The 13151-nt window shown below is 44.6% G+C and overlaps 1 protein-coding gene across 2 annotated transcripts in view; it reads left to right on the forward strand.

The window, feature by feature from the left end:
• The window catches only part of SATB2 (SATB homeobox 2), a 134571-nt gene that overhangs the window by 83174 nt on the left and 38246 nt on the right, over positions 1 to 13151 (forward strand). For both annotated transcript variants that reach the window (XM_072874513.1, XM_072874514.1), the window contains exon 8: positions 9147 to 9359. In XM_072874513.1, coding sequence (XP_072730614.1) covers positions 9147 to 9359 — 213 coding nt within the window. The remainder of the gene's footprint in view (positions 1 to 9146; positions 9360 to 13151) is intronic.

Here is a 13151-nt window from a genome sequence, read left to right on the forward strand (position 1 = left end):
GTCTTAAAAACTGCATGCAAGAGTGTGAGTGGGTTTGAATGGAAGGCAGAGAGATGTATGAGGCCCATCAAACACTTGAGAATTACGTGGTCATACCTGATATCTTTATTTTAAAATAGAGGGCATCTTCATAAAGCATGTTGATGCGCAGCCAAGCTGTAAGCTGAAGTTGCTATTAAAGCAGTCATTAGTGAAAGCTTTGCTTTCTGTAAGACTTTGGCACTTTTTGATTGTATAAAACCATTCAATCTTGAGAAAAAAACAGGAAAAGTCTGATTAATACTGCAAATCCACAGAAGCGCAACTGTCAGAGGCAGAGTAGGTGCACCTTGCACTTGGAATTGCCCTGTGCACATTTTTAAAAGCAGTCGAAGCTTTGAAAAGGCCAGAGTGAAGGAAGTGCCTGCAAGATATAGGCTGCAGAGGGTGAGAAGGTTTTAATGTGCGGGGGGAGCAGCTGTCCCTCATTGGTCTCAAACAGTGCAGGCAAATCAAAGGGGCTGTTGGTGCAGGCTGGAGTTCTCAAAAAATGCCTACCTGGCTGAAACATGCATCATCTTTAAATCAGGATAGCTTCTAGGTGACTAGTAGCCTCTAAAAGCATTAGCACCCGTCAGGTTGGCCAGCCGAGCTACTGTGAAATGGGAGGCAGGGCAGGGGGACTGCTGGCCAAAGCTGTTACCAAGGTTATGGACTTCTTCCTGGAGGAGAATACACACATGGATTTTGGCCATCCTCAGGGCCATCTCCCTCTTGCACTATAGCGTTTCCTAATATAGCATTAGGGTTGCAACCAAAAGGTTGTAATAACCAAAGCTTGCTTATTGCAGGTTGTAATGTATCGAGAAATATGGCACGTGGTGATGGTTACAGAAGAAAGAGGACTATTTTAAAGGAAATGTATGAAAATGCTCTCTTGGATTTACCTTGTCCTTCTCTGGAAAGTTTTTTAGCAAATCTGGAGGTGCTGAAGTGATCTGTGCTCTTCAAAATCCTAGCTGGAAAATAGGTCATTTGAATCCTGCTTTGCATAAGGAAAATGAACATACTCTCCTCCCTCTCCCCACTTGCTCAGCATCCCTCTTTGCTGCAGGCTCATGGAGTTGCAGTCAGGACAGTCGGTCAGGCTGTTTGTAAGAGTCCAGACAGTCTAAATCACTGGATCAGGGTACTGCTTCTCTCCTCCTCGGGAGTGCCCAGTGGACTGCAAAGCCTATAGCCTGAATGAGTGTTTCTGTTTATATCTTTCTTTTTTTTTAAGCATCTTTTTTTTGCCAATGTTTTGACATAATAGCCAAAACTAGTAAAACGTTTGGGCGAGTGGCCAGTGCTTGTTTTACTGAACAGCCTCAGAAACTGGAAATATCCGTGAACCTGAGGCTTTTTGAATGAAACAGTTGTGGTGCCCGATACAAAGAGAGCTGGATAAAAACATCAGGCATGTTCAGGCTGCTTGTAACTCTCTTCCCAAAGAGCACTGCTCCCTCCCTCCCACCCTGAGTAGCTCTGGGTGAGGAGCGTTGGCTTTCCAGCCTGCAGATAGGAAGGCAGCACTTACACAGCTCGGCTCCTGCCCGGGTTAGCTGGTGCCTAACCGTGCCTCTTTGGATTAAGGGAAGTAACAGCACAGGGAGGAGGAAACTCTACCAGCCTCGAATGTAGTGAAATTTATGACGAAATAGACTAAACCGATCCACCTTGTTCGGGGGATTCGGTCGCACCTTGGCTGCAGGAGTGGGTTGAGGCATAGGGAAACGCAGGATCGATGCTGGATGGTGCCCCAGCTCCTGGTGCGACTGTGGGCGAGTCCAGGCTCCTGCAACGAGGAAGGGGGAAATAACGCTTCCGCGGCGTGCAAGGGTATTGCCAGTCAGTTATAGAGGGGCTGGGGGCTCTGAGAGCAGGAGCGTGGTTGGTAAGAAAGCCCCAAAGAAAGTCTTTGGAGGTAGGCGAGGAGGGACGTTGGTGGTGACTCTCATTTATGTCTAATTCTGCTTGTTTTGACAAAATTCCCCCAAACTGAAGTGGGATCAGAAAAGGGTCCTCTAAGAGGCTTTAAGATTAGAAATATGGTTTGTTGAAATAACTAACTCTTCCACCTCTACTTGCTTGTGAGCCAAATCCTGGACAGAATTCCTTTTGCAAATAATTTTCCCTTTAAGTGAGAGGAAGACAAGCAGCTTTAATTCTCTGCCTGCTATCTAGTGAGACAGTCATGCTGCATTCATCGCTATGGTGTCTGCCTCATTGTGCACAGACTTTCAATTAGCAAGGGTTCTGGTTTTGGTTTGGGGGGGGATTTTTTGTTGGTTTTTTCCCTCCATAGAAAACTCTCTCTTATTGCATGAAACCCTTTCATGCTGCCTGCTTGTTTTATTCTTGTGTGTAATGCGGCACAAGCAGCATTCTGTTGTACTCACAGGAAAGAAGGCAGTCTGTAAGGGAAGTGCTTAATTTAATAAATTGCAGATTTTTGGTACATGGGATATTTGTTCCAACAGTGGGTTTTGCACTGCCCAAAATTTCAGTTTCATTTAACTTAATTGTATTCAATAGGCTGAATGAAAAGATCTTAAGTAGCATGTGAGTCAGCCTTTCAGAATGTGTGCTTGTAGGAGGCGGCTGCTGCCTGCTCAGCTGATGCACAGGAGTCCTGAGCCTTGGAAGCAAACGCATGGCTATACAGAGCGTGCACGAGCTGCGCGTCTTGCTTGTTTTCCGGCATATTTCAGTATAAAGGTTTGACATGCATGTCATATAAATGGTGGCACTTTGTGGCTGCAGGTGGTCGGTCTTTCTCTGCCTCCTTTTCCCCATGCATCCACATTCAGCTCCACATGCACATCCTGTCTTCCCTCATAAAAAGAGATACAATAATAACAAAGAGGCTTTATTAAACTAATGCAATAAAGGCATTTTCTTTGAGGATTTAAACACTTCATTTTTAATAATAAAAATCAAATTGTCATTGTTGCACCCTGTATAAGTTTTATTCAAATCAGCCTCTAAATGCTTCGTGCCTAAGCAGCTCTCTCCTGAGATGCGTGTATTTTAGCATTAGTTAAATGAGTTTAAGAATGAGGCTCATACTCTGGCTGTAGGCAGTGAATCTAGAGATCAGGAGATTTCTTTTAAATGAGGGACTGATGTGATGCATTCAGCTACGCTGAGGGATACTGGGAGACAGCTGGTGTCCCATTTACAGCAATGGAAAACCAGTCGAAGTCCTTTGAGTTCTGAAGTTCATATGAACTGACACAAATGTGGCACCACACATTTTGCCCATTGAGACAGAAGAGTTGGTCAGGGAACAGGGTGCAAACACAGTTTTGCCTGATGGAAACTGTGACAGAACGGATATGAAGGTGCTTGGTCTGGCTAACCACTCAAAAATTTCCACTGATTATCTAAAGCAATTTTGCTCTGCAAAATTGGACTGGACACGTTGCCAGGATAAGCATTTCTAAGAGACTTCCAGCACTTCTGCTTCGCATCCTCGCTGGAATTAGGAAGAGATGCAAGGGAATGGAAACAAAGCAGTGAGCGCTTGAAAATGAGCTTGTGTCCTAAGAAGCCTGCAAGTAATTCATATAGAGGTTCTTGTCAAGTGCTGTATACTTAGAGGCAAAGAGAAGTATTTTTAGAATTGCTGAATGTATCTTATTCAGCCCAGAAGACAATATTGAAGGTGGGACCTGGAGTCAATGCAGAGAGGCAAAGAAATATCATGGTAAAAGCCTGCCTTGACGTGAGAAAAACACAGCAGGTGGAGTCACTTTATTTCCTTCAAGGGTTATGAGAAGTTAGTGCTTCTGCTGCAGAGCTCCCTGGGCTGACCTGCCTCCTCTAGCTTTCAGTTGCAAGTAGCAGTTAATTTTAAATATAAATGGTCATTTTAGCCTAGCAAAATCAAGTTTGTTGTTGCATGCGGAAGGTGCGATTTCAGTGTAGTTCAGTAGGAATGAGTAGCTAACCAGGGGTTCCCCAAGTGCTGCCTTCCATGCTGGAAATAGGCCTTGCATGCTGAACTAGGATGCTGAGAGCAGACAGGTTTACATCACTGACCTTTAAGATTCAGATGTTGAATTTTAATAAATCCCTACATTTTCTGATCCTGATCAGGGTCGCATCTATACCTGATGGGAAGCAGAATAGCTTTTCTATTGAGACTGGCAGTTACAAGTACTGGGCTTAAAGTACTTGGGGCTTTAAGTACTACAGGAGCAATATTTTTCTAGTATTTCAGCATTTTCTCTGTTGCTTTTGGCAATAGCTGAAGTATGGAGAGGCACAAATAAACTGAAAGTATGAAAAAAGTGTTTATGCTTTTTTAGTCCTTCATATATGTAATCTCCTTATACAGAACATAAAAACTGAGGTTTAGCACATTAGTTGAGTTTATTTAAGTTTTTGCTTTGGCCCACGTTTTGATTGTCCGAAGCCTGTTTTGAACATTTTTAACCTTAGTGCCTGTTCTTGTAGACGCATTGCTTAGGTCTGTACGAGGGGGAGCACAGCTCCCATCCAAGTCATCAGACCTAACGCGTGTGAGGTCCTGGTCAGTGCTCCCAAGTTTCCTGCTGCCTGACGGCCCTCATCCTCCTCTGTCCCCAGGACATCGGTATCTGGGCTGCACTCCAGCATGACCTCCTCACCCCCATGCAGATTGCTTTTGAAATCTCTGGTTGCAAAACTGTCCTGTGTTCAGTCACTGGTAGTGCCGTCTGCCGTCCCACTGAGATCTCATTTACACCCTTCCCAGGCCTGAGCCAAAGCCCTTTGGGAAGAAGGCAGAAAGGCTTCGCTCGCCTTCTGTGGGCTTTGGTCAAGCCTTTGGGTTGGCCTTGATGGCGGGTCAGTTGGTCCTTTGGATGTAGGAGTCAGTCTGAATAACATTCTCTCTACGTTGTACTGCATCGTCTTTCAGAAGATGCTTAAAAAAAGATTTCTCGCCCATGAGGTTTGGGTTGTTTGTCCTGGAAATCCTGTAGTTAGTAAAAATAAAAGAAATGAGTTCACAAATGGGGTTTCACAGAATGAGTGCAAAGCAAACCCCCACAACGGTGACTTTGCTGGCTTGAAGGACTGCATTTCAGCTAGTTTGAAAAAACACTGTCAAAATTAATCCTACCTTAAATAGACCCAATGACTTTTTTATTTTAATTGGACATGTGCTCCTTTCTCCACCACTAGTTATTAGCTTTTTAAAGTCAATTATGGATCCAGTGTGTAATTTTAAAAATGGTGCAAATTCGAAGGGTAAACCAAACCATGCGTGCACAGAGTCCTTGTCTTGGGGTGAGCACACACCTCGTTTGTGGGCACAGCCTGTGTGAACATTAAACTTTTCATCAGTTGCCTCTTCAGCAACTGGTTTAAAAATGGTGCACAGGAGTGGAAAAGCAAAGATACTATCAAGCTACATGTCCTAAAATATATCCTGAGAGCTGTGTTCAGTATAGAAGATCTGTTTGGCTATTTAAAATCAGTTTGAGACTTTCTAGTCCCCGAAGATCTTCTTTTAGGTTTGCAGAGTTGGTTACTCTGCAAATTGCCAGTTTTGTTTTTTTTTTTTTTTTAATATGTGAGATGTAAGTAAGTCGGAATGAGCTAATTTAGCCAATGGAATTTTATAACAAATGTACGAATGGTGTGGGTTTCCCTCCCTCACCCTCTCCAGCAGAAACATAATTTGCAGAAATGAAAACAGTCCCTGGCTGGCTTTAGGGTTTTCTCAAAAATAGAAACAGTAGGGTTTGTCTGGCAGGGCCAGTTTCCTCACCACACACCTGGTGTATATCACTTTAAAAAATACATTATGCCTCATTAAATTACAATTAAATGAAATCATGATCATTTGTTTTTCTGGAAGGAAGATGTTTTGCATATTGAAAGCCTAATTTGTTGCAGGTGACAAAAAGGCTGAACAGATTATTTAATATCACTTTATTTTTCATAATGTTGCTCACTGGTTAGTTTGTGTATACTTCAGTAGCTCAGAACTATATTATTGTAAACGTTATTGCTCTCAAGATACTTTATTTTATTGTCCTACCCTATCACTCAGCTATCTAGCCACTGTTGTTTACCAGCGTTGTTTATCTTCAGTTGCAGGAGGACATGAGATTTTTCCCTCTGAGTCAGTTTTCTTATTATCCGTCCTGCTGTTTACATGGTTCCTAAGCTGCCAAAGCACTTGGAGGAGCCGCAGAAAAACCCTCTTGGCAACCAGGTTTTCTACCTGCGGGCCTGGAGCAGGGCACGGGGGAGCGGGGCTCGGCCTCTGCCAGGGGCTGCCTCTGTCGCGGCGCCGGGGGACGGAGCTGGTCCCTCTCCCTGGAGCAGGTGCCTGCATGAGGAGGTGAGGCTCCCGGCGGCTGTACAGCCTGGTGGTTGAGCAGCCGTGCAAAATACGGCTACGTCCCTGTAGCAGAGATGAGATCTTTGTGGAAACAAGAGGCGTAGGCTAGGGTTCAAAACCACTGAATCTACCCCATGATAAGCTGTTTCTGGTGATGAATCAGAGCCTCCAAGCACAAGAGTGGGTATCTCAGGCAGTGAGATACCTCTTAGTACCACGGCCAAGCCACTTGTACCTGTAAGCCTCTGATTTACATAAGGAGTCAATGACTGCACTGAAAAGTAATTGCTGGCATGCTTTCACATATGTTTCTGCTCTCCATTTTTTAAATTGGACCATAAATTTAGCCAGGCTAAGATGGGGGGAGAAAAAGCTGTCTTAGAGTCAGCTCCAGTAGCTTTCAGGTACCCTTCTTTCAAGCTAAACCCATTAATTTTTGAAGTTGATCTTTTCTTTAACAAAAAGAAGTTATGTATCCTTTAAAAGACCCAGGAAATTAAGAATTTAGAGAATCTGCGGATCTGATATTTCATTTATTTACTGCATTTCCAACCCTAACTATTCTATGATTCTATGAATTTTCCACTGACTTTAAGGGAAAATTGTAATAGGCACTTGATGTATCGATCTTGGAATCATTCAAGTCATGCCTTCAAGCTTCTGTAATGTCCTTTTTTGGTTAATCTCCCTCAGCCTGTGAGCCTGGCAAACTTTGGAAAGCTTTTCAGAATGTCCCTAGCTTCTCTGAGGGGTGGTAAACCCTGAGGAAGAAGCCAAGTATGAGCATGCAGTTGTGTTGAGGTCGCAGAGAATACCAGAGGCCAGCCCAGGGCCAGCCCAGCACTACACCTTCTTCAAACATTTCCCCAGCGTAGATCTTTTTCACCAGTTGGCTTCTCTCTCCAATCCCATTTCTGACTGGAGAGTCCCACCATGGCCCCATTCCCAGCTCCAGTCCTTCTGGTAACTACTCTGATAATTGCAGGCAAATGTAATTGGGAATCTCTTAGGTTGATTATGTAGATGAGGAGCTGAAAAGATGGAGCTGTGCGCAGCCTACCTTCAGGTTGTGTGTGGAGCTTGTTTTGAGCAATTCTGGTGTAAACACTGCTGAAGTAGAGCTTTCGTGTATGTGTTTTAATGTAGGTGTTTAACAGCAGATAAATGCAGATACAGATACGTTGTTTGCTGGCCTGTTGGTTTTGTCAGGAAGTCCAGTAAATAAGATCAATATATACTAAAAATGTTGGTGTTTGGTTAATTGGCCAATTGTAGTGGCAGTGTTTTAGCAAGGCTTTTTGGAGGAGACTCTGATACGGAAGAAAATAAACTAAGACTAAATATTACAGGGTTTTGACTATATGGTTGTTTTCTAGTAACATTTTTCTTACAAGAAAGGAGTAAGCCTTGACTATACTCATGAGGCAGCTTGCCTCGGTCATGGCTGTAAAGTTACTGCGAAATGCTCGTGTCAACAGCGACAGCTAAATCGTGTCTGGGGCACGGCGGTGTCCCTTCGCACGGGGTTGCTGAACGTCGCTCCTCTCACAGCAGTAGGTTGAGGTGAGCCTTCCGAGCTCCCACTGGGATTCCAGACGGCTTCTGCGGCCGGCGTTCCTGGGAGCAGCGGTGGGGAGAGCCTCTGGGTCGTGGCAGGTGGGAAGAGGAAAGGGTATCGGACTGCTCAGGGCAACATTGGCAGAATAGACTTTTAAAATAACGAGCCTCTGACCGCCATTTATGATATAAGTAGTCTCGATGGGCAGAAATGATCCCTCTGCTTCTTTGCACACCAGTACATTTAAACATCTATAGTTCAGGAAATTGCTGTTACTGCTTTGTGGACTGAAATACTCAATTTGTGACGTGTCGGATGCAGGGGGGTGCCTGGGGGAAGCTGGTGGCACACGCTGTGTCCCAGTAGTTTCTGTAGGCCCTCATCCAGGCTTGTGTGTTGTGCCTTTAACTTCTAGATAATATGTGAACTGTTAAGTCCATACAGTTATGCATAAATTTAATCCCGTCATTAGATTTAAGCCTCTTTTAATGACATTTTCATCTCTCCAACTCTTTTTTTTTCCCTTTTTTTTGGAAATGCTGTGCTGGTTACCTCCTGGAATAATGGCTTTTGTGAAAACTAGATGAATATGGTGTTCATTCATGGTTGCAGTGTGAAGCCTGTGGTATTTTAAAATGAGGCATGAAAGAACAGGTTAAATCCCTAAAGCTAGGTTCTAAGGCTTTATTATTGCTCCATTTTTCTCCGCTCAGAAACGACTGTCCAAACCAAAATGAACGGACTGTAACATCAAAAACCAGCCAAACGTTTTTCTTTATAAACCTCCTGCACTGTTTAAATGTCGAAACTAAATTTACCAACCTTGGCAGATTTGTCAAAGATGAACAGGATTGCCAAGTGTTCCCAGCTTCAAGTAAAAAGAGAGAGAGAGAGAGAGATCTAACAGCTCCTAAAATATTTGCAGCAAGCACCTGGTGGTAACTGCAATTTCTTCTACCCAATGCACCTACCTTCCTCTCCAGCATCTCCATACTCAGAAGCTTATTACAGTGCCAGAATAGGACAGTCCCAAAATAAACCCCAGCCCCCAGAAGACAAACACTTTCCTACAAAATATCCCCTCTGGGAGAGCCCATGAGATTCTGCTGTAGGTTCTCAGTATTGCAACCCAGCTGGTTACACTAAACAAATTAAAAAAAAAAACAAAACCAACACGACTGGGCTTTTTTTTTCTTTTTTTTCTTTTTTTTTAATTTTTTGAACCAGGGCTTGTTGTCAGAGATCCTGCGTAAAGAAGAAGACCCTAGGACAGCTTCCCAGTCCCTCCTGGTAAACTTAAGGGCAATGCAGAATTTCCTCAACTTGCCTGACTCGGAGCGGGATCGTATCTATCAGGACGAGAGAGAGAGAAGTATGAACCCCAATGTGAGCATGGTGTCTTCAGCTGCCAGCAGCCCAAGCTCCTCCAGAACCCCCCAGGTAAGATGCGATCCCTCGTTACCTGTCTGTTGTGTGGATTAGTCCAGGGAAGGAGTTCCTCTCCTCCCCCTGTCTGTTGCTCCCCTTGCCCAGATGAGTTGGGGAAATCCTTTTGTAAGGTTTTGGAGTGGCTGTTAAGAGACGTTTAGTGGATTTCAGCAAGACATTGTGATGATGGTTCTAGCTTTAATCAATGCCATAAATGCAGAAAAGTATGTAACATTAGTGCCTGAAAGAGTGCGTGTGGGCATTACGTACAGGCAGTTGATGTATGTCCACTAAAGGGCTATTATAGAATATATTATAGAAAGACAGTGCACATAACTTTTTATCCGTGTCCATTACATTCTGCAGAAAACAGAGGAAATTTCTGGGCTTGTGGAGAGGTTCATATATGTTGCAATAAAAAGAGTGTAGTGAACAGAGGTCGACAGTGAATTAGATAGACATTGCTAGAAGTCGGTGCGCTCCGTATTCTGCACAGAAAATCACAGTCCTTGAGTTAGAGGTTTACACGAGTAATGATTTGAGGTACAGAAAGCAGAGATGGGCAGGGTGCTGGGAAGGAAGATGATGCTTTACAGCTCCAAACCAGCTGTCATCTCATGGACTTAACTGCACGTGTTTATTAACGTGCTGTTGCCGCCCACTTCCCCGGGTAGGTTGTTCCTTTGCACTGAGAAAGAATATCCACATACTACACTGTAATAGTCATCCCTTCTTTTATCAGACTGCTTGCAGTCCCAGACGTATGCTCTGAAAAAGCGGGGGTGCTTGTACAGAGGTGATGATTAACTCCTGTCATGACATTTGCCTAACTTGAGTTTGAAATTTCTAACTGTGCAGACATGACGGGTCAGTTCTAGCACTTCTCTTGATCTTTATTAAATGGGCCTGTATAACCCTCCTGCTTCAGTGCTTTCGCAGTCATGTCGTCTGCAAAGTCTCGGGCTGTGTTAGCCGTGCTTTTAATAGTATTACTGAGCACTTCTAATATTGAATTCTGTGGCCACAGCTGCTAAAAATAAGTAAACATTGGGGGGAGGTAGTTTTACATGCAAACTGATCATCCTTAAGGAAGGTACGTTGATTTTGTAGAAACTGTTGAGCTTGTTCAGTTTAACCCTGGCATTTGGGTGCACTTCACAATACATGCCATAAAGAACTGTTTTCACTGAAAGCAAGCGTATCCTGCCAACCCGAATTTGATGCTGAAGTTTTATTACATGGGAAACTCATTGTATAGCTCTTACCTTTTTTAGTTACCTTTCAGTGAAAATAAAATTATAAAGGGAACTATTTTAATGTTTAAGTAGTGTATCCACTTTCTGCATTTATATTTATTCATGAAAGAATTAGCTTATTCCTACTTATATTTATTGCAATAGATTTCACAACTAAAATCGAATAACAGAAGGAAATGGAAGGGTTAGATGCAGTCCAGTGAGAACAAAAATTGGATCTGTTGCCCCATCTCATTCCTCTGTTGAAATATGACATTTTTCCCATGTTCTAGCCACAGCTAGAACATTATTTAAAATAATGGAAATTTTGCTGGCCTTTTGAAGAGCTAAGCGTTGCTAGAAAACCATACTCTAGAATTATAAAGCATCCTTGCCTTATTTCAACTTGAAGAATCCAGTAGAATATTGTGAGGTTTTTAATCAGCAAAAGCAACACACAAAGGTTTGTGTACCCAGTGCGCGCCTTGTGCCCGCTGGATAACATTTCCCCAGCCCTCAGAGGGCCAGCACCAGTCAGCACAGGTGCTGTTTTGACAACTTGGACACCTCTGCAAATGAGGCTGCTTCCCAGCTCCCGGGCAGGCAGCACGGCTACTGCGCTTCCCCATATGCCTGGTATTAGTTCTGACGAGACAAATGCCATCCTCGCGTGCAGCGCAGCGATTGCCGGCAGCATCGCCTCCCCAGGCAGGTATGTTGCCTACCCCGGCGCGGGGTGCTTTGGGGCAGCGGCGGTAGGAGCTGTACCGTCCTTTCAGGAATTGTGTTAGGGTGCCGGCGAAGTTGATGGAATGGCATTTGGAAACGTGGTTTCCATAGATACTGATCTCCTGCAGCAATACTTCCAGGAATGATGCTTGAGTGCGCTGGGTAGGAGAGCACTGGCAGATACCTGTGGAAGTGCTGGTGCTGGGGCAGTTGCCCAGGCAGGTGTAAGGGCACGCAGAGTAACCCGGCTCGGCTCTCCCCAACTCTGAGCCAGCCCCTTGCCCCCCTCACGGGGTGTCCCCTGCTCAGGACCTGGGACTCTCACCCCAAGGTGAGAACGGCAGATTGATCCAGCAAAGAGGTTCGAGCGCCGTGGGGAAGAAGCTCTGAGATGTTAGGGGTTATTGCGTGCACGTGGAAGACCAGCAGTAACGGCTGGGTTTCAGCGCTCTGGCACTGTGGTTGCAAACACTTCTTTTCCTTTTTTCCCCACTGTTTGCAATGAGACATTTCAATAATGGCAAACTCCGTCTTAATATCAAGACCAGTTTTGAATCTAGGCCTCTGACATAAAGTACTTTATTTTAGTGACTGTGATATTTTGGTTTGGTACTTGCCCTACCTATTTTGGTGATTAAATAAAAAGTGGCCCAGCTTTCAGGGTGTGTAGGGCAGGCTTTTTTCTGACGGAGCTGTGGCTGTGGAGCTAGCAGTGTAGGAGAGCCATGCAGGATGGAGCTGTATTTTAAATCTTTCTTTTACATGCTAATTTTGTTCTTCCCAGGATCTCAGGCCTCCGTAACGGCCTTTGAGGCCATGGTGACCTCAGCTGCTGTGCTAGCCAAAGGCTCCAGCCACTGGGAAGGCTTTTTTTTATACCCATCAAAGCACTGCAGGGCCTTTGGTAAAATTAAGCTCTATTAAATGAGTCCTGACAGTCCTGGACAGTCCTCTTGTTGTTTTCTTATGTTTCCCACAATTGCCCTAACACTCACCTATCTGTGAACATTGAATTTCAGAGCTCGGTGTCCCTGTGGGTCCATCCGTCGGGCTGTACCCTGCATGTGTTCGTGGCCTGTGGATGGCGGTGGGTTTAGCACGGGCGGCTGCAGTCTGCCCCAGCTGCCGTCCAGCTGCCCTCGCCTGAACGCGGGGGCCTAGCCTTAATGGGAGCAGGAGAACCTTAGGCCCTTTCTACGTGGGTCCTGCCTACGACAGGCAGGGAACAAGCCCAGAGGAGTGCCTACTGAGCTTGGGGGGTAGGAAAGGGAGAAGATACAGGTTGGTTAAAGCTTTATCTGGATGCAGTAGGAAGAGTGATTAGTCTAGATTGTTGTCTTGATTGGATTTTGGCTCCGTTATTAATGTTGCCTTTGGTACAAAAAAGACATTAGGGAGGGGAAGATTTGGAGGACAGCAAAACAGAAGGAGAAGTTCAGAAGGTTTGGTTTTGCCTAGTTAACCTTCCCATTAACAAATGGGCATTTGGGCATGTCTGCCTGGTTAAAAATTAACATTAGATGTACTCTAGCAGGCTTCAACTCTGGCACAAACCCAGGAACCAGCTGAAGAGGTTTATAATTGGGCCAAATATCAGAATGTCACCAGGGTTTATGGGAGGTTTGGGTCTATTGGGGAGTGTGAGCTTTGCCACCTAGGCTGTTTGGTTTCCTAAGACCTTTACGTCTCAAGAGAAAACAGAGATTTTTATATCTACGTATTTCCCTTAAAAGGTGTAAAGGGGTACAGTGATCAGCCCTGGTATCTCTCCTCTTTGAGCTCAGGAAAGCAAATGAGATCTGTCTCTCCAAGGGGCTGCTGGTGCCGGGAGCGCTCAGCA

The sequence above is a fragment of the Ciconia boyciana genome, chromosome 10, assembly GCF_034638445.1.
Source record: "Ciconia boyciana chromosome 10, ASM3463844v1, whole genome shotgun sequence".
NCBI lineage: Eukaryota > Metazoa > Chordata > Aves > Ciconiiformes > Ciconiidae > Ciconia > Ciconia boyciana.